At 39.2% G+C, this 24,373-nt stretch overlaps 1 protein-coding gene across 1 annotated transcript; it reads left to right on the plus strand.

Annotated features, from left to right (window-relative positions):
* The first annotated feature begins 9,439 nt into the window (after positions 1–9,439).
* mknk2b (MAPK interacting serine/threonine kinase 2b) lies at positions 9,440–21,862 on the plus strand. The gene is made up of 14 exons (XM_056252381.1): positions 9,440–9,595; positions 11,019–11,197; positions 11,472–11,562; positions 11,827–11,928; positions 12,037–12,134; positions 14,542–14,621; positions 14,747–14,820; positions 14,964–15,068; positions 15,421–15,476; positions 15,638–15,733; positions 19,414–19,608; positions 19,747–19,911; positions 20,019–20,059; positions 20,151–21,862. Exons 2-14 carry the CDS (start codon positions 11,147–11,149, stop codon positions 20,422–20,424), a joined length of 1,428 nt encoding a protein of 475 aa, XP_056108356.1. The 5' UTR covers positions 9,440–9,595; positions 11,019–11,146; the 3' UTR covers positions 20,425–21,862.
* The last annotated feature ends 2,511 nt before the right edge of the window (positions 21,863–24,373 follow it).

Genomic DNA, 24,373 nt, shown 5'->3' on the forward strand with positions numbered 1-24,373 from the left:
TTATTCAGCCTCAGTTTGTTTGGATGATGAAATCGTTAACGCGCTCCACCCTCTTAAACATCACCTCTGTCGCAATCTTCAGTCTGCCAGAAGAAGCCAGATTTTTCCAGTAGTCTCTGCATTATAATGAGTGGGCGTGTCTTAGTGTCATCCAACACTGACGGTGTGACAACAAGGTCATGCTGGTTTGTTATGTACCCATTTTCAAAGCCAAGTTAATATATACAGATTCAAGCCCATTCAGGAAGCTAAAAGGGTTTACTTTGCCATGGTGTTTTTTTTTTAACATAATAAGCGTTTCCATGCACAGCTGTTGCACACCGTTACTAAATGTAGCTGCCAACTATTCTACAGAAAAACAACTAAACTTAAAGATATTGTTTCGACAAAGCATGTAGGCCTTCACTAAAATATATTGCTGCGAATTCGTTTTTTAACTATAAATATTAAAAAAACAAGCGGTGTGATTTTATATAATAGCTACATGTTTATTAGGATTTTTTTTAGGACACAGCACCATTTTAAGTTTTCTATGCCCTGTACACTGTAGTACCACGGTGAGTTTAGATGGAAATACCATGGTACTTTGATATATCTTTTATGTAATGCCGTGACTAAATAATACCATACATTAAATAATGTCCAAAGGGAATCGATGCGTGAGTGAACTGTCCTATGATCCCAAGCATTTCCGTTTTGCTGATTCAAAAGAGTGATTCATTCACGATACGGGGGCATCGCTCTGTAAAACAATTTAGCTAAACAAAAGCTGTATGCATATGCATACACGCACAATAAATGTATTGATTTCTAAATGTAGTTGTTGGAAAGAGTTACAAATGTCATGGTTAGATAGTGAGTTGCATCAGACTAAGCATAACACGTCTGCTGCTCCGTTGCAGTGATAAACAGATCCGCACAATGACAGGCGTTTTCTTTCGCTTTCAGCAACAAAACAATAACGCCGCCTGGCCGTGTGTTACGTGTTATTATCTGGATGTGTCGGCAATAACGATACTGTTCGGACACCGGGCAAGATGGCGGAGTGAGTGCACGTACGCGACGGAGCTGTTCACCCTCAGACATGCATCATAGTGAATAATAGTTACTTTAAATATGTTCTTGGAGATACATTAATACTGAGTTGAGTGCACCGTGTCTATTTATTGTTAAGCTTGTATCGTGTAATATTCTCGCCTCTTAACGACACACGTGAGGAAAAACCTCGGCTAACGGCTTACCTAGCTAGCAAACCACTACTACAGCAGCATGCAGGTACCGATGGACAATCCGCTTGTGAACAACCTACACGACTACTGCATGGCGGATGCTCCGGTGATCTCCCTCGGGGACCCAGATTTCCCCCCTCTCCCCATAACTCCTTCCTCAACTCCCTCCAAACCTCCTGCACCAAAAAAAATGAAGCCGCAGCGCTCCGTGGATCTAGACAGTGAGGATATTGTGCAGAGAATCTCAGTCATCTTCAACACGAGAATCGACTCTCTGGAAAAGAGTGTGGAGAGAATGATTTCCAACAATACTCTAAAGATTGAGGGGCTAAAGAAGACTGTTGATTTTGCCTGCGCTGAGATCCGTGAAGTGAAAGGTAAAGTGACACACATTGATGACCGAGTCAACGTGGCGGAGAAAAAGACGAACATACTGGAACAACGAATCACTGAGCTGGAAAACTATTCGCGACGGTGGAACCTGCGACTCTACGGTATGGCTGAAAACGCAGATCAAAACGTCCGCCAAGAGGTTATACACATCTGTCAGTCTATCCTGCCGGAGCACAAGGCCAAACTCCCTGAAGTTATTGACTCAGTGCACCGTCTTGGACAACTAAAGAAAGGGGCCACCAAGCCTCGAGGGATAATTCTACAGTTCAGTGCTCGTATCTACCGCGACGCTGTATGGAAGGCTGCAAAGAAGTCCACCTTCCTGCAAAACAACAAGCTACGTTTTGCCGAAGACCTATCCCCAGCAGTCAGAGAGCGAAGGATGCAGTTGTGGCCTCTGGTGGCTAAAGCGCGAGAACAAGGGAAGGCTGCTTACTTCGTGGGAGGTCGTGCCTTTGCCAACGGGGCTGAACTGTTTCCAGTTACCTGAAAGTGGTAAACGTCACACCTGTTAACATGTGCCTTAAGTCGAGTTAAGCCATAATATCCTAAATACTTGTCATTCACTATATGTTTTTCTATCTGTTCTGAGAAACAATATATTTTTCAATTTATTAGGAAAAAATTGAGCACTTTATAAGGATTATTGAGCACTTTAATGACACTCAACTTAAAATACCTTCAAGACAACTTCTATTACTTCCTGTTCAATTATTTGCAATGTTCTGTAGGCTAACATTTTATGTCTAATTGCTAATAACTTAAGTTGTCGACTGAAAACCTAGGTATTTCCTTAGCTTTCACTGTATCACTAAGTTTCGCTATGCACCTTCTATTTAAGTTAATTGGTGCAGCTCCTTGCAGTATGGTTAAAGTCTAATTTCATCCAAACTTTACTTTTTGCATTGTTCTATCTGTTGTTGTTAATACGTCTTTATCTATCATTACTCTTAATGCCAGGGGGATAAGGAATATTGTTAAGCGCAAGGCGTTGTTTTTGTTTGTCAAGCAGCACAAATCTGATTTCTGTTACATTCAAGAGTCACACTCAGTTCCGGAAGATAGTAGATTATGGAGATCCCAATGGGGGAATGATCTGTGGCAGGCTCACGGGTCTGAACATTCTGCTGGTGTTGCGACTCTAAAATATAATTTTCCAGGGACTATTTTGTTTTCTGTCAGTGATACTTCAGGTCATTTTATTTTTCAAGTATTAACCATTGAAAACTTTACTTTGATAGTTATTAACATATATGGTTATAATTCTAACCATGAGAACGACATATTGCTTGAAACTCTCGAGAAGCATATACAAAATTCCCTTAATAACTTTCCAAATTCAGGTATAGTAATAGGGGGGGATTTTAATATGATTCTGGATCACAATATTGACTGTTGGCCTCCACGTGTTTCCACTGCAGTAAATGTTAATTTAACATTATTTATGCAAAAATTTAATTTGGTTGATGTATGGAGAGTTAACAATCCTAACATAAATGCTTTTACTTGGAGTAATAGAAGTGCCACCAGACGTTCACGATTGGACTACTGGTTAGTTTCTGATCATTTGAATATTAATAAAATTTCAGTTAATATCATCACAACCCCATTAACAGATCATAATGCTGTCTCCATCTTTATCCCATTACAATCTGCCCCTTCCACAAGATGTAGGAATGCTTACTGGAAATTAAACAGTTCGCTTCTAAAACGTGATGAGGTAAAATCAGACATTACAAATCTAATATTGAAATTCTGGAATAAAGCAAAGTCCGAGGGTGCTTTTGGTAGCAATTGGGAACTTCTGAAATTTAAAACTGGCCAATATTTGAGGAATTATGGTAGTATCTTATCCAAAAATCGTAAATTGGAGGAAGAAAGAGTGGTCTCTAATATAATTACCTTATACCAGAAGGACCCTGCAGATATATCAGAAGAGGAACGGCTAACGTTAATTTCGGAACAACTTAAATTAAATGAAATTTACTCTAACAAAGCAAAAGGTGCCTTTATAAGGTCAAGAAAAAGGTGGATTGAAGAAGGGGAGCAGAACTCTGCCTATTTTTTCGGCTTAGAAAGATATCATGGGAAATCTAATTTAATCCAGCAACTTAATATTAACGATACTGTAACTGATAATCCGAAGAGTATAGCTGTTTTCTGTGCGGACTTCTATAGAAATCTATACAAATCAAAATATTGCCATCAATCATCCACTACATTCTTGAACTCTCTGACCGTCACTCCAATCTCTCAAGATGATAGGAAACTCTGCGATGACCCTATAACCTTGCAGGAAATTACATTTGCAATTGAACATTGTAAAACTAACAAATCTCCTGGAGTTGATGGCCTCTCTGCAGAATTTTATCAGGCTTTTACACAAGATCTAGCGCCCTTTCTGCTTGAAGTAATATTAGAAAGTGTTGAAAAAGGCTCTCTACCCCCTTCGCTGACCCAAGGCTTAATTACGTTAATCCCCAAACCTAAAAAGGATCCACTGTTTATAGATAATTGGCGACCTATTTCATTACTTAACACAGACTACAAAATTTTTGCCTCAATTATTGCAAAACGTTTAAAAAATGTTTTAGACCCTATTATTGATGAAGTCCAATCAGGTTTCATGAGAAATAGACACATATCAAACAATATTCGGCTTGTCTTAGATATAATTGATTATTCATTTTTATGTCCTGATGATAGCTTTATCTTTTTCTTGGACTTCTATAAAGCTTTTGACACAGTAGAACATAATTTTATATTTAAAACTATTGAGAAATTTGGTTTTGGGGATTTTTTTTGTAATGCTGTTAGAACAATGTACTGCAAAGGCAATAGCTCTATCAAATTAAAAAGTGGGACATCGCCAAGATTTGAGCTGCAAAGAGGCATCCGACAGGGCTGCCCTGCCTCCCCTTACCTATTCATTTTGTGTACTCAACTTCTTTCCACCCATATTAAAAATAGTGCTTTAAGAGGAATTTCAATTGCAGAAAGAGAAGTTATCCTCACCCAACTAGCAGATGATACTACATTATTTTTAAAAAATGCCAGCCAAGTGCCAATCGCTATCAAAACAATAGAGTTATTTTCTGCAGCTTCCGGACTCTGCTTAAATCTGAAGAAGTGTGAACTTTTTTCCCTTAAAGAAAGTGACACCTCCCAGATCTGTAGCATACCGATCAAAGATAAGATCACTTATCTAGGGATTACTATAATGAAAAATGAGGAGGAGAGATGCTCTGTAAACTTTAATTTAATTAGTGATAAGACAAAGAAAAAGTTAAATCAATGGCTGCAGAGGGATTTATCCTTGAAAGGACGAGTTTTGTTGACAAAGGCAGAAGGTTTATCCCGTCTTACATATGCAGCTATCCCCTTGTTTGTCAACAAAAAGCTCTGTAATTCAATTGATAAGTCTCTTTTCAATTTTATTTGGAAAAACAAGACTCATTATGTGAAAAAATCTGTTATAATGAACACATTTGAACGGGGTGGTCTAAACTTTCTTGATTTTACAACCCTCAATAATACTTTTAAAATAAATTGGATAAAGCACTTTCTAAAAAATCCTAACTCTACCTGGAATTTTATACCTAACTATATTTTTTCTAAGGTTGGTGGTCTAGAATTTTTACTTTTATGTGATTATAAAATAGAAAAAATTCCCTTAATTTTATCTAAATTCCATAAACAAATGCTCTTAGCATGGTCATTAATCTACAAACATAATTTCTCCCCACATAGGTGCTTCATCTGGAATAATCGGCTTATTAAATTCAAGAATAAATCCTTATTTTATAAAACCTGGTTCAATAATAACATATTTCTAGTATCCCAACTATTAAACGATAATGGATCATTGCTGAATTATTCTGAATTCCTTCACACTTTTGGCATTCCAATCACCCCAAGAGAGTTCGCAATTGTTATGGATGCCATCCCATCTGGTATTTTAATTCTCTTAAAAGGGACTAGAAAACCTGATTGCCTACCAGCTTTGGACCCTAAATTAACCTCAGTTGGTAATGTATGTTTCGCAATCACAATGAGGAATAATAATAGGAATATTCGCTCTTTATTCCAGAGAGATGTCACCTGCACCCCTAATGTTGTTCCCTATTGGTCTAACTTTGTTGATAACCTGAATTGGGGGAATATATGGAACCTTCCTTATAAATACCTCCTTACGAATAAAGTAAGAGAAATCTCTTTCAAAATGATACATAGGTATTATCCTGCTAAGCAATATCTCCTAAGGTTTAAGCTTGACATATGTGTTAAATGTTCTTTATGTGGAGTATGTCCAGAAACAATGGTACACCTGTTCTGGCAATGTCCCTACACCATCAGTTTCTGGAAAGATCTGTCCCGATACATTACTGTTAAACTTATCGCTGATTTTTCTTTGTTATGGAGGGATGTGCTGTTTGGTCTCCATGTTGACAAAGGTAAAAAACAGAAAGAAATATACCTAATTAATCTATTGATCATTTTAGGGAAATATCATATTCACAAAGCCAAATTTAGTAATTCTAAACCTTCCTTTATTGCTTTTGGTAAGGAGGCGGAACAGTACATCAAATCCATTTATGATTCACAAAATAAGAAGGCTGCTAAAACCATTCAGTTATGCTCTATCTTTAATGTATTTATTTGAAACTTCCCCTGGCTCTGTTCTTGTCTAATATTGTGTTTTCTGTATTAATGACTTTATTTGTGTGTCTTGCTGTTTGTATTGTTAAGATTTAATAAAAAAAAAAAAAAAAAAAAAAAAAAAAAAAAAAAAAAAAAAATCATGACTGCCACAAGAACTAAAAAAAAAAAAAAAAAAAAAAAAAAAAAAAAAAAAAAAAAAAAAAAAAAAAAAAACGATACTGTTCGGAATGTACCAGAAGAACTAGAGTGACGTGTAAAGGCGGAAATGACACGTCAATGGGCGGAGTTTTGACCTCATGTTCCTACTAGAGTGCTGATACGTGCTGGACGAGCGCTGCAATAATTATCACGCTTTGGCACTTTCAAGCTGATTCAATGCAGGGAAATGTTGCTTAAGGTTGTATAGTATATCCTGGTATTCTAATATGCTATACTGTTAACTAGACTACTGTAACCCAGGGACTCTTCATACACTAAAATAAATATTTGAATAAATGCATAGGCTACAGTAATAATGTTGTGGAAAAATCGAGGTTATGGTCAAAACATCAGTATGCACAGCGAAAGTATCCTTAGATACTACTACATATCTAGATCTGTTTTAAATTATAAAGAATTGGGATTTGATTCATATTGAATACATAAAGAGTATTTCAATGGAATTGAGTTTTGAGGTTTTAAAAAGAAAAACCACATGCATTTACATCACTTTTATGTTCTTTTGTAAACTCCGACTTCTTTTGTTTCTGACGATATTTTCTGGGATGGACAAAATTCTTTATTTAGGCGGAAAGAGGAAGTCTGTGTTTTCCCCCACGGTCACTGTTTAGCTACAAAGTACAAACTATATTATTTTTAATTAGCCAAACTTTAGGCAGGCCTATACCTTGTTCAGTGCACCCATACAGTCATAACATGTTATCCACACTGCCATTCACTCGCAGGTTAAGCAGGTACTGCAGTTTCAGGTGTTTCCTGCTGTCAATGCTTGATGCATCTAATGACAATCACCATGGGCGTAAGCTGTTTATGTTTTCCTGCTGCAAGGATTTTGATTCGGGGAACAGTTTAGGTGCTACAGCACTGTGAATACATTTTCGTCATGTGTATGTTCTATAGCTGACTCCTCTGAAAAACTACACACCCTTGATGTAACAGAAGAGGACTACAGAATTCCCAAAGAGATCAGTTCAAGCACACACACTCACACTCGCACACTCGTCTCTGTCTTTCCTTCACTCGTCTGTCTATCCTTCTCCAAACACACACTGTCATCATACACACAAACACCTCTCTTTCTCACTTTCTCCACCAAAGAGAGCCCTCCTCACTTTTCCTCCTCATAAAAAATGTCACATGTTCCTGCACTGTACATTCAACTGCAGATAAACAGTGCAATCATCTCTCATACAGAATAATCAGACAGAACTCTTCCCAACACACCCATAAAACCTCACCAATCAGATTCCACCCTCACAAACACTCTTTGAGCTGTTATGTGTGTGCTGCTGTTATTGACTCTGTTATGCATTGCCAATGGAGAGTTAGAATACCATTTGGACCCTTTTACGAAGGCCACATTCTGTTAACCCAGAGTACCCCCTACTCTATCACGTGGCTTGTTTTCAACATAACTTGGTATTTCATCATGTGCTTCTTTCCTCCCGAGCCCTGCACTGAACTTTGCGTAATCTTCAGGGCTGTTTTCATGGCTGAATATATAGGCCAAAACACATTGAGAGGGCAACTAGAAAGATAGACAAAAGGGAGGGGGGAAGTCACAAGATCTCCCTCAGACCCAAATGGCCCTAAGTGGCGTTGAATTAGTTGACCACATGAGAAAATAAAGCCTGAGCCATCGGAGAACATAATATGTAACTATTGACACAACCTTGTTTAGGATAAGTTTCATTGTTTCACAATGTCAAATCTGAAAATGACTCCGGTATCAAAACCAGTCTATGCCTTGCTTGGCTCATTGAAGGGGTTGAAACCATCAAAGCTTTCATTAGAATGTGGATCAGTTACTCCTGACTCCCTATCTCCGACTCAGCATGTCTGTAAAACGTGCTGGTGTCATTACAGTGTGTGTGCCCGTGGGTTCCAACATTCCCGTCCATCTGTGTCAAGATTCCATCCTGTTAAAGGTGGGTTAGAGTTCCAAGTTTCAAAATGTAACAAAAGTTGTTCTGGTGGTGTGTAATCCACATGCATTTTTCCTAAATAAGCTACAAGAGAACTAAATAATCAGAGGACTATGAACATGTGAAATTGTTGTTAAATTATTGAAGTATTAACACTTCAAATAAATATTTATTTATATATCAAATAATTATTTAGGTCAAAGGAGTTGGGCTTGATAAAAATGATTTGGAATTCCTGCAATTATACATTAATTTAAACCTTATTTATTTACATCACAAAAGTATAGATCCTAACTGTATTAGTTATTATGAAACTGTAACATTTTTATGTGTATTTGCAACCTTAGTAAGAACAGACTTATATACAGACAATATTAATACAAACTAATAAATGAGTAGGCCTACCTATATAGTTCTAAGAAAACAAACATTGCAGTATGATTATAAGCTATTGCTTTTATATTTCCTTTATAGAAAGCTGTTCTTACCAGCTGATCAAACACTCACGCTTAGTCAGGTGGGGTTTTTGACGATTAATTTGTCTGTTGCAGAATATTGCATCAGGCAGAATGAATGTACAGCCTACTAATGACGTCATGTACGATTACGATTATGGACATTTGAGGCTTCATCATACATTTGAGTGGATTTCTTATAACTGTACCGGTGTTAGTTAACAAGGCTTTTAGAGAAAAAGAGTGAACACATTAAAGCATTGCATCCTTCTATTCACCTCAGGCTATAGGCCTAATCATAACATTCTTTGCCAGCCCACGTGACTCTCTCTCTCTCAATTCACTCTCTCTCTCCTCTCTCTCTCCTCTCTCTCTCTCTCTCTCTCTCTCTCTCTCTCTCATCTCTCTCTCTCTCTCTCTCTCTCTCTCTCTCTCTCTCTCTCTCTCTCTCTCTCTCTCTCTCTCTCTCTCTCTCTCTCTGTGCGGAGTATGTATGGTACGTGTTTACAGCAGACAGAGACGAGGGGGCTGGTCTAACTGAAAGGAGGTGGGTAGGTAGGAAGGGGCGTGAGATTATAAAACCGAGGATCGCCTCTTGTCTTTTTGTACCTTCCACACATTAGTCCCTACCGCCCACGGCCACCATCTGCTGCTCCCGAAGCAGAGGCTCATACAACGGCGTCAAGCCTGGAGCTTTAAAGACAATAACGGGGTAAGTCGAGCTTTACATTCAGCTGATAGATCGATCGGGCTTGGCAGATGAGCGGACTAACAAATAAACTCCACGTTTTGATTTAAAAGGATGCTGCGCAACGGTCTGATTTGGTTTATTTTTGGCAGAGTGGAAAAGTCTAGAAATTACATTTAGGTCGGTTCAATATATTGTGCTGTCATTTGCCTTTCTGAGGTTTGTGTTTCTTCACACCGATTCCAAATGCTGATGGACTCTTTGCATTCGCTCTTTGTTGTACGATGTTTTGAATGATTAATTTTAATCATTGAGTATAGTGATTCGTTGAACATCACTAGTGCACGTGATTAGTCGCTTAAAGAAAATAACGTATGTCGTTGGATAACGGATGGAAATGGCGAGCTTTTCTACCGGAGTTATTCTTGGCTCAAGTCTCCGAGGCATGTAAATGCAAGTCCCTGCTTGTGACGTGACTTGCTATCACTGCGCCTGTAGTCTTATTTCGTCTGTTGCAGTAAGTAAGTTATTTAAAGGGCTAGTTAACTAAAAAAATTAGAGAATTCTCATGTCATTACAACCCACTATGCATGCTGACACACAATTGGACATTTTGAAGAAAGCCTTTATATTCACTTCAGTCTTAATGAATGGTGGTGACTGAAAATGTCAAGCTTCAAATAGAACGCAAAATCAGCATAAAAGTAGTCCACACGACTAGCTAACGTTACTTTTTTTTATTCCAAGTCGGGATCTGGAGCAATACGACGGAGTGACTGTGAAGAACAGTCCAAAATAAGCGGACACAAGAGAGTAGCGCTGTATGATTTGTGGACGAACGAATCATTTGAATCGAATCTGTTGAATCTCAATCTACTCAATTGATCTAATTTATAACACCGCAGGGCTGCGTCTCTCAAAAGCACCGTAAGCACAAGTAACGTTAGATCGTAGAGATGGTGGTAATTATTTTTACGATCAAACGACGCTTTTTTGGTGGGGCAGCCCTGAATGGTTTGTTCACGAATAGGACTGATCCGGTTCACGAGTTCAACTCTTCATGATCAAATCACCGGTTAAGACCAATAGTAAATAACAACTTGGTTTTGTTCTATCCTCGCACAAAGCTATAAAGAACGCTTGCAAAATAGCGTGTGAGTTGTTTGGAATAGTTTTATCGTGATTCTGCATCCTTTTTGGCATCTTTTAGTTCTCATCGCATGAGAAGCAGTTCTGCAGAAGAAAAAAATCATAGTCAGAAATATACAAAAATAGTACTTTGCAACGATATAAGAGTAATAATACATTTTCTAATATAAAAATAATAATAAAATGATCCCTTTGTATATGCATTTGGTTATTGTAAACTAGTTGTAGGAAATTACTGTTTTCTATGTAATTAAATACATTGTCAAATTAACCCCAAAAAATTGTTTGTTTTTCTCAGGTTTCCCGTTTAAAGCACCACGGTTCCCAAGACATTGGAATAGCTAAGTGAATTTGATCACTAAAGCTAAGACCACCGTTGTTGCCGCCCTCCACCAGTTCAAACAAAGTCACAAAAATCAGGACAAAATGGTGCAGAACAAGATCACCGAAGTTACCGGATTCCATCGCTCTTTCAAGGTGAGAGTGCGATCTCGCTAGTCTCTACTGCTGTTGCATGAATGAATGTTTAATTGCTTTGCCATTAGGCAATGGATCACATAATTGGCACAAATGTCATGCATAGGCCAGGGTGTCAGAGATCATAGAAGACCGTTTAAATATTAAACCGAATGCCAGGAAGTTCTTAGTTATCCATTTGAACTCTGGTTAAATGCCCAGCAGATACTTATTATCAGTGTGTGAACTGTTCAGATTGTGAATAATCTCCCTTTTTTATTTTTTTAATGTTCAGGGGCAAAATCCCTTTGAATCTGAGGAATTTTCCAAAACAGGATCCCATCTCCTTGAATCTGCCTTCAATTTTGATTGTTCCGCCCGGCCTGGTAAGTTGTTTTTTTTTTTGTTTTTGTTTTTTTTAATCTTACTTATTTAATCCAACCAGTAGGAAGACCTGAAATTTGACAAAGCACTGCCTGTAATTTGTGACCTCACACCAATATTTACATATTTTACTTTTAAAGATATGGGACAAATAACATCCGCTTACTTTTTTCTTAGTATAATCAAGCCACTTTCTGTGGGTGTTTATTCCTAACCACAGCGTATCAGGTTTTTAATTGGAACTTTCTTTCTGTTGTGACATGCAGAGATGCCCTCCAGCCGGCCCATCGACATCCCAGATGCCAAAAAGAGAAACAAGAAGAAAAAGAGATGCCGGGCAACAGACAGCTTCTCAGGGCGATTTGAGGGTGAGTTTTCTACTTTTGAATGGCTAAGGTGTTCAAGTATACTGCTACAGTTTGAAAGGTCCAAATGGGTTCAGTAGTTTATTAATATAACTTTTGTTTTGATTTCAGATGTATATAAACTGCAAGATGAGGTGTTGGGGGAAGGGGCCTATGCTAGGGTACAGACTTGCATCAGCCAAATCACCCACAAAGAATATGCTGTGAAGGTAAGATTCTTTATAGTTTACATGTGTTAAATTTGATTGAACTAACTTGAGTTGAGACGATGCAGGCACATCTTTGGGTAGTGTAACATAAAATAGCATATGCTTGTTGTAAACAAACCGATACTCCATGTGCAGCATCCGTGCAGGTATGGCATTCGCAGGTTATTGTTAGAATGGACTTTCCCTTTGACGCTGTCTCTTGGAAATTGAATCAAATGGGTAACGGGAATGATATTTCCCTCTTTGACAAGCATATGTGACTAGTTGTTTTATGCTGACTGGCACGGTTGCTTGTGATTGGTGAGGGCATGTTAGATTCCTGCAAGCTGTGGTGAAGCTATGGTCACGGTCAGGCCATACTTATGAAATTCGCACGTGTTTAAAATGGTAATATTACAGAATTCATTATAACTATTTTTTTTATTTGTGTATTTACGTTGCAAACTGAACTATCTGTGTAGTTTATTTAAACAGTTTTTTTTTTTTTTTACAGAGTAATGTTCTTATTTACAAACACGGATGTTTGAACAACCTCGGATATGTTATTGTAGTTTGTACGAGTTACAGAGCAGACTTAGCGGAAAGACTTTGTTATTTTTGTTAGACCGGATAGAAGGCCAGTCAGAGACGTGGAGCGGTCACATGCTCTTACCATTCATTGCTCTCATTGGCTGGTAGATTGAACCAAGGCAGGAACATTATGTACTGGCAAGTCTGCCAAAACATAAACCTCAAGAGAAAGGGGGGGCTTGGGTGGAGTTAAATCCTTGAATTGTTTACTTACTTTTTTTTGTCTTTCCCGCACATCGCGGAATCTAGAACAAAAGCATATTAGGAAATGTACATTGTGTGCCAGAAAATGTTGTTTTCACTTTTTGATGTGAGGAAGTGCAATTTTTTATTTATTTTTTATTAAGCACTTTAAATTTTTACATTATCTCTTTAAAAGAAAAAACCTTTGTGTTCTCCACCAAACAATATTTTTCTTATTGTGACAAAGACAGCGTTAATTTTATTTGTTGTTGTCATAACTTAAAATCATCCTCCTAGATTTCATAGCATGTTTTCTTTCAATATAGCCAGCCACACAAAGATAATACGATTATTTAGGGATGTGTTTCAATCCCTGAGGAGGATGGATCATTACAAGCATTAGGTCAGTTTATGCTGGGATGGGTTTCAGACAACTCTCACCAGATGTCCTGCCAACCCCCTCTTTGCGTGGTTTGGTTTGGGTTGGGTTGGGGGGTTGAGATCTGTGGCGTCCTAGTCTGAACAAAAGGAAAGGCTGAATGAAAACAACCCCAGTAGCCGCCTCAGCCGGGCCTGGGTAGTGTTTACAAGAGTGGTTTGATTTACAGACAGCGGTCAGACTCTATAGGGCCTCTTCCTAAGCTAACATGGAGATTTATTTGTGCTCTCACTCCCACTGTATTGTGTAATGTATTTGCCAACATTGTGAAGGATTTCTGTGCAACAAATAACATGTTTAGACTCCAGCAACTAGGTGAAATTTGTCACCACATCCCTCAGGTTCCCTCAAGCATTTATTATACCCTGTAATTTTTTGTGGTTTTTGAGAAGACGGATTGCTGACTCAGCCGTGTGGCGGCAGCGCTGGGGCTTTTGGGAATGCGCTGGCCCGCAGGCCTCATTCTTAACCCTGATACGCATTATGTGTTTGCCTGCACGCTCTCAATAGCGCTTCTAATCCAGGGAGCTGGAAGAGCCGCACACAATCAGGAAAACACAGAGGCCTCGAATGGGGGAGGATGTGATTTCAATGTCAACAGTAACTTTTGCTTGTACTTTTAGTCGTTGGACTCAGGGGGATTCAGAGTCAGTCGTCACTTAAAAAAAAGAAGAAGATATTTTTAGAGTTGTGCGTTTCTGTCTTAAAGGGATAGTTCACCCAAGACAGAAAAACATGTATGACATTCTTTCTACTGTGGAACACAAGAATTTTTTGAAGAATGCTTAAGCTGTTTTTGTCCATTTTTGTAATTAAATTTTAATTTAATCAACTTTTATTATATGCAACACACGTAACAGTAACATGCATGCATATAATACAAAAAAACAACAACACTTAACATGTGTATATGTTGGCAAACATTCATACAATTGCCAAAGCCTCGGAGAAGAAAGAATTGATATCATGTATCACAAAATAAATACACCCGAAAGCAGAGTGTTATACAGGTTTGGAATGACATGAAGGTGAAAAAATGACAAGAATTTCTATTTTTGGGTGAACTATTGCTTTGAAGTGGTTTAAACTGCTATGTTTATCGCTTTAGGATAGTAATTTGTAACCAAATGGTCACTGAGATTTTAAAGGGCGGTTGTCACTTGCGGCTTCTCATTTTTGCTTTGATCCTAACCTGGTATCTTTTTCACATCATAGATCATTGAGAAGAGGCCAGGACACAGCCGGAGTCGTGTTTTCAGAGAGGTGGAAATGCTGTACCAGTGTCAGGGCCACCGGTAACCCATTCATTTCTTTAATATCTTTATCTGTAAATATAGTCAATAAAAAGTCTATAATTGCGATACATTTTAATGGTCGACAATGTTATTTGAACTATTTTAATCTTTTGTCCACCCAACAGAAATATTCTGGAGCTAGTGGAGTTTTTTGAAGAGGAGGACAAGTTTTACCTTGTGTTTGAGAAGCTCAGAGGAGGTATGTGTGTTTTCTGTGGTGTTGTTACTTTTGAGAAACATTACCCAGCCTCCCCTGGGCCCAAAGACCAGCCCTGAGTAATTTAATTTAAATGTAAAGGCCGCATGTACTGGTGTTATGCGTAACAATGTGGGGTTTTTTAGGCTCCGTCTTGGCCCACATTCACAAGAGGAGATACTTTAGCGAGCAGGAAGCCAGCATTGTGGTGCAGGACATTGCGAGTGCGCTGGACTTCCTTCACAATAAAGGTATGAGAAATCCGATTGGGATGGGTTCTTAAGGCCTGAAAAGTGGAGATAAGAAGATGGTGTTACACATGGGGGGTGGGAAAGGGAAGGTTAATGGGGGTTGTTGGAAATCATATCTAGTTGTAACTCGATCATATTTCATCGACTAGCTTGAGGGATGCGCACTGGATTTCTAGGTTAAGTTGTGGGCTGAAAGGTTTTATTCCTGTCTGTACTGTTGGGTGAGGGGATGCTAAGGTAATTTTAGTAGCACTTGGCAACCAGCTGTGTTGGAAACATTTGCCCCCATCGACAATCCTCACTTAGCCTAAATACCACACAACTAACGCATGACTTGTTTGTGATCTTGCAGGTATGGCCCACAGAGACCTGAAGCCTGAAAACATCTTGTGTGAACACGAGCACAGGGTGAGTCTTTTACGACAGCATGTTTGGCTAGTCAGAAATTCAAGATACACTGCATTTGTGGTTTAAAAATTTTGATCAGATGATATGAGGTTTCCAGGCAGACTGTAATCGCATAGTCGTTTCTGAGCAGAAGTCATTTCCTGCTCACTTGTTTCTTGCAGATTTCGCCTGTGAAGATTTGCGATTTTGATCTGGGCAGTGGGATTAAACTCAACAGTGACAGTTCCCCCATCTCCACTCCAGAGCTCCTCACTCCAGTAAGTGTCTTTGTGACCCTGTGAACACTTGATTCGCACAAACAAAATATAGCATTTGGTTGAGAGACAAACAGGATAAGCCGTTAACGGCCTCCTCCCTAATGCTTCGAAGTCTATGGATAAGATGAACACATTGTCATTGTCGTTTCTTATCAGGAGGACCTGCTTTAATGCCATTGGTTGACTTGGGGTGGTGTCAGTGATGTAGCTCATTCTGATTGGCTAATTTAATCATTCTAAAAACAGTGCTGAGGTCAAGGAATGGTTTTATGAGCAGAATGGAATTTTTAAAGAGGCCAAATCCTGTTGTGAAATCGTGGAGCAGCAGTATTGAGTCCATTCTTTGTTTATCTACATTCCTGTAGTTATCGACTTCACCATCTTGTGGATAAAATGGCTTACAAACTTACAATCTCAAATTATAACCGGTTACGGTTTCTTTCAAAATATTTAAAGCTCTTGCGTTTATCTCTGCAGTGTGAATGTGTAAACAAAGATCTGTCTTCAACTTCATAGATTTGAATGATTGGGGCGAGACAGCTTAGAACAGGTGATCTGGCTAGGGGTCGACAGTGAGAAATCCTCCGCATGGGGCTTTCAGGGTAACCCGAGTGGGGTCCATCAGCTTGTTGAAAAGACTATTTGTGGACTGAATAGTTAAAGGGTAAAAGGTTCTTGTGTATCTAGTAAGTAAACAATGTGGGGTTTGTCTTTATGCCCTCTGCTTGCTTATTAGCCATAGACTGTAAAAAAAAAAAAAAAAAGTTATTGGCTAATAGTCATATGTGATTCTGCCATAGGGGAGAGGGTTTGATTTAATACATTGCATGTATTTAAAGAGATAGTTTGCCCAAAATAAAATTATTCTGTCATTTACTCACCCTATTGTCATTCTATAATGGACGTCCAATATTGTTTTTAAAACGGTTAAAACATTCTTTAATTTATCATCTTTTGCATTCCACCGAAGAAAGGAAGTCATACAGGTTCTGAACATGAATCTTCATTTTCGGGGGGTAAACTATCCACTTAAAAGTTCAAACTTTGTTGCACAGTGAGAATTAATTGAAATGAAAATATTCAGTCTCTACATTACAGAAATGCAACTAACTTCGTCAGGAAGGGATTTTTAAACTTTGAGCTAGTTTTTAGATTGTTCCAATTTTATCATTCCCTCCCCTAATGCTACTTCTGGACAGCTTAAGGAAAACGAGAATTCAACCCAAACAAACATTTCTAGCCTTTTTGCTCCAATTTCCTGTCGGACCTTCTCCCTTCAGCACATTTTAGACTCCATTTCTCTTTTGTTTTTGTCTCTGTGGATATTTCCTCAAGCCTGTCTGGGAATTAGTCTTTCAATCTGTGTTACCACCCCACACCTAGCAACTGCTCTGTGATTGGTTTGGTGAGAGGGAGGATGAAAGGGGGAGGAGCATCTAGTGCACTCTGTGGTCATGCACTCAACATGTTTTTCTTGGGCAGGATCCCAGGGATCTTATCGGGTTTTTTTTTTTTTTTTTTTTTAACTTGCTAGATGTTAACTCTTTGTTTGTCACTAGATTGCTTTGCATTATGAGATTTCTTTCCCCTTTTTTTTCTTTTCACTGTTACCGCAGGCTTTTTGTGTGTGCGTGTAGTTTGATCATAACAAATGCTTCTAAAAAGGCATGATTTCTGAGATGTACATGTACCTTCCTGCCTGAACCACGTAGAAAAGTGCTTTCTCTTTATGCTTTTGCACTGCATGTGCTTCTATACTGTTAACCTATAACCACAGGGGAAATTCATATCTGCATACATGTAGCCTATAGGTGACTCGCTCGCACAACTGATGCATGCCTCACTGCCAACCACAAAAACACCTGAACCGACAACACGACTGCTCAAGCCCGTTTGTCCTTCCTTGAAAATCCCCATAAATATCAACACTTGTTAGATGCTAGTAGCTACATTGCTCTAAAGTGACTGATGCAATGCTATGCTAGTCTTACAGATGAAGTTTGTCTTGAAAGTGAAAATCTGTTGCGCAGTTATCATTTGAAACCCCCTCCCTCACTCTTATCTCAAAGACCCAGAGATAGGCACACGAGTGAGCCAGAGGAATATAATTCGATTTTACAGAACAACTGCTGCTAAACGTGAGCCCTCATTTATTAATTACAGGTTACTCTGTTTCTAGAAATCTGGTACAGTTGGATAACTGAAAAGTTAGATATTGTAGCTATGTTTTTGCTATCAGCTGGGCTGCTCTGGATTGGTCGTGCTTTGTGAAAGTCTTTTTGTTCAAGAGTGGGGGTGGTTGTGAAGTGTTCACTTGAATGTGAGGGTGTTGAGAGGCGGTGAGCAAAAACAGCCGTGTCGAGGGGGGTTGGGTGCAACAGTGGAAGCTTTTGTCTGCACTCGGATTCCTGCACTGCGAAATAGCATTACATAAGTGCAGGAAGGCGGAGCAACAACGGCAGCTGGGTTGAGGATAACAAAAGAGACTAGCAGAGCAGACCGACCGCTTCCTTTAACCTCAGAGACGCAAACCAAAACATGACCATGTTGCACTTGAACATCTGTGAAAACATCCAGAGGGGGGGTGGTTCATACCCGTCGTTGGATTTGCGATATTAGTTTGCTGTACGCCCACTTTTGAACTTCACCCTCATTCAATAATGTATTAATAAGTGTTCTTTATAATTAATAATTATATGGGCAAATTAATATGCGTTTTCATGTTGGGTTCAGATATTGGCCTTTGATAGATGGCTTAGAACTGTAGTGTACGAATTCTGGGAAGTTCTGGGATTCATGAAAAAACAAACAAAAAAAACAAACGTTGAAGCGAGTTATTTTGTAACTCTGACCTCAGTCGGCGTTGCATAATAAGAGTTGCTTAATGCAGCAGGCTGGCCCAACCCACTAAGGAAAACTAAAAGGAACTCAGTTCTGCAGATCCTTCTAGAAATCTTTGTTTGTCCTGCTGAACTACTGAACTGTGTCTCCAGAGAGGTTTTATCCTTTTACATCAAATTTGTGTGGGTCTGTGTGCTGTTGAGGTTGCAAACGAGTGTGTGTTGCTGTTATGTAATAAAGCACAGTTTGTGGGTTTTCTGGGACACACGATCCTCTTTATCGTGTCCCAACGCATGACCTAGTTTCAGGCAGAGGCGGTCAGAGCCCAAACCAACAAAGTCTGCATGCAGCTGAGCCTTCAAAACACTCCATGACTCACTGTCCTGCCTCCATCTGTGACATAACAATTTCTTACTGCAGTTACTTAATTTAAGGTGCTGTATGCCACCATTGCATTTTCCATATGGACTGCAGCAGAAACGCGTTTCGTTAGCAAGAACCAGGCGTGAATCCTTTGTCATTCAACCAGTTAATCTATCGCCAACCCCCCCCCCCACCCTCCAGCTTGCCGCGACCTGCTGTTTACCATGTGATTCTCATGCAGTCTGTCTCAGACGTGCTTAGGGGTCCCACCGAACACATCACGCATGGTAAACAAGGATGTGGATGGGGGAAAAAAACGCTTTAGAAATTGAAATGCAGCTGTACAGAACCAACACATGCACATTTTTTTCTTTGTTCTCAATGTGACTGCAGAGTTCCATGTTTTTGCCTCATCACTAGTGGCAGTTGATTACCTTCTTCTCACCCCTTCTTCCTCTTTTTCTCACTCACTTTAGTGTGGATCTGCTGAGTACATGGCGCCAGAAGTGGTGGAAGCCTTCAACGAGGAGGCCACAATCTACGATAAGCGCTGTGACCTGTGGAGCCTGGGTGTCATCCTCTACATAATGCTTAGCGGTTATCCCCCCTTCGTGGGACGCTGTGGAAGTGACTGTGGATGGGAGAATGGAGAACCTTGTCAAGCGTGCCAGGTACAAAACTTGCCCTCGTCTAGTCATGCCAGCCACTGCACACCTTTGTAAACCTACGTCAAAAGTATTACATTCATGTGCTGCTCAATGGAATAATAAAACTCATCTCTTGTTTCTTTTTTTTTCTTTTTCTCCCAGAACACCTTGTTTGAAAGCATTCAGGAGGGCAAGTACGAGTTTCCGGAGAAAGAGTGGGCTCATATTTCCTCCAGCGCCAAAGACCTCATTTCCAAACTGCTTGTGCGGGACGCCAAGAAACGTCTCAGCGCCGCTCAGGTTCTCCAGCACCCCTGGGTACAAGGGGTAAGGAACTGAATGTTTTGTTGTCTTCACTACAATTCTGTAAAAAAAATAATATTTTTTAGTAACTTTAAAGCCGTATCTTCATGATTATTATTTTTTTTTTTCAGGGTGCCTTTGACTATTCCCCCTCCTCTATCCTGCCGCAAAGGTGAGTTGAGTTGGTACAAGCTTTTCTTCTAGTATATGCAGCTTGTAGCATCCTCATCAGGCTAACATTGTCCTTCCTTCCACGCTCACAGGAATAGCTGTGCAAAGAACCTGACTTTCTTTGCGGGCAAGGCTGTTGCTATGAACCGGCAACTGGCCGAGCAAGACGACCTGGAAGAGCAGCAGCACCAGGACCCTCTTCAGGTCATCACAGCCACTGGCACATCCATGCGCCTCTCCCCTCCCTCCAACTCCAAACTGGCTAAGCGCAGACAGCGGAGTAGCCTGCTGAAAGGAGCGCCCGTCTCTGCATCTGAGCTCAGGCAGCTCCTGGCACCGCTGGTCATTGTGGGAGACTGCGCTTAATCGGTTGAGCTGGGCTCCCAGTGAACAATTTTCCAATTTCAAATGGACGAACAAACAAGTATCTGCTATCTTTTGTGCAAATCCTTCTCTGTTTCTTCTGCCCACTTGAATGGGACCCAGTCCTTTCCTAAACCGTGGTTCAGTTTGTGCCTGTTGTAAATCCATTTAATTCCCTCAAGCACTGGAGCAAGAGCTCCTACAGCACTTTGATCAACTTTCGGCAGCTTGGGAATCACCTTAAGAGCTCAAGGTGAATGAACTGGACTCTGTTTAGGATAGCGGTTGGGTTACATAAGCCATTCGGAAATTTGTCTAAAGGTAGAGCATAAAATACCAGCTCAAACACCAAAGGTCTAATACCCCCACCCCCTACCTTTTTATGTGCTGCTTCCACATTACAACTGGATCCACTGTGAATTTTCTCTGTGAGAGATACAACTGCATTTGTTTTTCAGGAACGTTCTTCCTGGTATGTGTTTGTGTGTGAGAGAGAGAGAGAGAGAGAGAGTGTGTGTGTGTGTGTGTGTGTGTGTGTGTGCGCATATATCCCCATCCCCTTCAGCAGATACTGAAGATACTGGTATGTGCTTATGCAACTCTGATGAAGGCTATTTTGACTTGCATTACTTTAGCAGAGATCTTGTATAAGTGGAGCGAAACTCTGATAATAGTGCCTCACCTTACTTAATCCATCACTGTCCTTCCCAACAGCCTTTTAATTCCAAGAAGAAAATCCCCTTATCAATAGAAATAGCTAGCTTTTTTCCTCCATTACTCAAGCACTTCCAAAGTGTGTCCTTCCAGTACAGACTTTGCATCACTTAGCCAGACTAGCCCGGCAGTCTGCTTTTGAGACATGGGTTCCCCTAGTTAAGGAACCAGTACACATGCTGCATTTTACTTTGAATGCAAGGTTTCTGCCTTGCAAGACTCAAATTGGAATTGCAGCATCAGATGCATTCAACCTGATGTCTAGGAAAACATAAGTTTCCTGTAAAATTCACCAAAAATCTTGTCAGGTAACTGAAAAGAGTGAATACAAACATTTCTGAGCACAACTGGGATTAAGTGCATGCTGGGAAGCAACCAGGTGGTTGCACAAGCACACGTTTGCCAATGTGACTAGATGAATGACGATGGTTGGTATCAGGGAGTCGAGGCTTTGAACTTGTTCCCCACTTTAAGGGGGATGATTATGGTACGGAAATTTCAAACTATCAGCTTGTGGATGCCACCAAAAGCGAACTATATCAATATTAAGAGTGGAGGGAGAGATTATTTTCAAGTAACTGAAAATGTAAAAAAATTAAAAAAGGAAAAAACATTCCAGAAAAAAAGGATTTAAAAAAACGGATAAAAAAAAAGTCTTCCAAGAAAATGTAGCTGTATGAGTGAAATGGTCTAAGAAAGTTTACTTGTTTTGTTTTTGTTTTTGTTTTTTACACACACACCCATATATTATATACACGTTAATGGTTGACTCCAATTTAGAGTGTGCCACACTGATGTTTCAAACTTGGTTGAGCTTTGTTGAACTTTTTATTGAAAGAATATTTTCTATCTTATTTTTATGCAGGTGCTGTTCAGGTGGAACGTTTTCCTTTTTTATATAGTTTTGTTACTTTATTAATGTTGATTTATATGCTGTAAAGAGCAAGGGTGTTTGTGACGAGTTAGAAGGAAGGAAAAAAACAAAAGCAGGAAAAAAAGAGGGAGTCATATAGGCATACATATCTGATATTTTACTGTTTTTGTTCTTGCTTTGGAAGTGACTTCAGGGTTGTTTAAACTCCCCTTTTCTCTCAGAAATTATTGTTGGCTTGATATTTCTAGTAAGATACAACCATTTTTGCCAAAGTGCGCTCGTTTCTAAAATCTAATGCACTGAGGTATCTGGGAGTGCTGATCTCGGATCAGTTTTAGCATTTCCCCATACCAATTCATAAGACACAGCATACTTGGTTGAGCTGAGCACAGACCATCACTCCCTCTCCGAGGTGCATAAAACATTTGAACCCAGTCGTCTGGATTCAGATTAAGTCTGTATGAATTCGTGTCACCAATGGGAGTCCAAATCACCCAAGCATATGATCCTGTTGAATGTTTTCAGAGTGTCACTCACCTGTCTTGTTGCTCTGAGATATGAGAAACCTAATGGCAGTCCTTGATTTTGAAGGGCCCATTATGCTGATTATTATGACACTGATTGTAACCTTTATTGATTTTGTCTTTCTTTTCTTTAAGAATCTTTTTACAGATCTTTGTGGGTTTTTTATGTCTTACAGTAAGACTTGAATTGTATGTGCTACGGTTTCCTCATGTTTTGTTCAGGAAACTTATTTTGCTACAATGTACAAATGGCAAACAAAAATGTTCATAAGCTGAGATTTAAAGCAATCTTTGGTCTGGAAAGTAACATTTCCGCCACTTCTGTTCAGTATTTTGTCTGTCTTCTTGGCTTAGCTATATTTCAGATTTCCCAAGTGTTTGGGTTTGTATTTTCTGAAATGTCTGTGGCGCTTGGCTGGTCCTCTGAAGCCCCTGTGCCTCTGACAAAATATTCACAACTCTTTTACCCATATGGTAGTTATGGGTTGCCTTGTAGTAACAGATCTGACTTGGATTCTCAAGAATATATATAAATATATATATTTTCAGGGGGTGTGTAGAAAGTTCTCATTCAATGTTCCTGTTTTACACAGGCCAATTTTTGCCATTATAAACAAGTGTAAAGTATTGTAATATGAAGTCCCCCCAACCCCCCCCCCCCATTATTTTTCCACCAATGCAATGATTATGAGAAAGTATTCAGGTGCACAATTTTTTTTTTTACATTTTTTTTTTGTTTTATAATCTAATGTGACCCTTTAGTCTAAACTCTGAAGGCTATTGTTTTTAAGAGCACTGTTTGTCCATTTCCAAAATTAAACTCTGTCCAAAATAATAATTTGGGAAAAATCTGACATGGGGTCTCACTTGGGACAACATAGGTATTGATTTAAAGAAGCACTTTACTGTACCATGTGGCTGACTGCAGTTCACTCGAAGCTAAATTTATGACTGTTGTGGCAGAATTTTGTATTGTTTTGTACAAAACAAACCAACAAAAATGCAATAAAATGCTTTGAACAATGTTCGTTCTTTTGAGTTGAATTGAACTTTTATCAATCCCACCACTGCGTGTGTTCACACAGAATCACGAGCCTCATATCACATGCTGATACTGCAAACATTGACACTTCTAATAAAGCTCAGGCTCTTTGAAAGGGTACTCTTGGAGTGACTGATCCTGTTGACATAATCGTGGCTTTCGGAGTCACCTGCGCATGAGTCACATGGTGCATCACCTCACTAAGTAAACATGCTGATTTTCACTTGAACTTTCCAGGGCCGAAAGCTTCTTTACAGAGTCTGATGCAAACACAAGGGAAAGTTAGCCAGCCCACGGTTGCCATGGAAATCTCAGAGCAGCTTGTCAGCCTACTGTAAAAGTGTGGGTTGAACATGAACATGCAGAGGGAGTGAGAACAAACTGTTTGGATCACACTACTGTGTATCCTTGGGTTCACAAGTGGGAGCGTGAATGAATCAAGCACCATTTTAAATTTGTTTGTATATTTTAACATTATTGATATAGATAGTATACATATACTACAAGTTCAAATACTAGAATGGGTAGTTGACAAATAGCAGGTCCTTTTTTTTTCTTCAATATCAAGATTTTAGATTGACATGCATAATGGGGAAAGCAGATATTTTAGGTGCTGCAACTATTCACCCTTGATTTAAAGTTTTCAGCCATTGTAATCCATTTTTAAAATGTTTTATTTTTATTTTTTAATAAAAAAAAACCCAATCATTTAAATGGCCTTGCATTGACAAAATATTTTTTAACAAATATGTAATTACAAATATTGCAGTCTTAAAATTAGACCATAAAACTGCATGT

Source organism: Rhinichthys klamathensis, unplaced genomic scaffold (assembly GCF_029890125.1).
Source record: "Rhinichthys klamathensis goyatoka isolate OS25496 unplaced genomic scaffold, OSU_Roscu_1.1 h1tg000094l_1, whole genome shotgun sequence".
NCBI lineage: Eukaryota > Metazoa > Chordata > Actinopteri > Cypriniformes > Leuciscidae > Rhinichthys > Rhinichthys klamathensis.

Bases quoted from the DNA above. Each gene is read 5' to 3' on its own strand.
- mknk2b (XM_056252381.1), top strand. From the start codon at position 11,147: ATGGTGCAGAACAAGATCACCGAAGTTACCGGATTCCATCGCTCTTTC. The intron at 15,069-15,420 runs GTATGAGAAATC...GTGATCTTGCAG, and splicing joins GGACTTCCTTCACAATAAAG to GTATGGCCCACAGAGACCTG. The intron at 20,060-20,150 runs GTGAGTTGAGTT...CCACGCTCACAG, and splicing joins TCCTCTATCCTGCCGCAAAG to GAATAGCTGTGCAAAGAACC.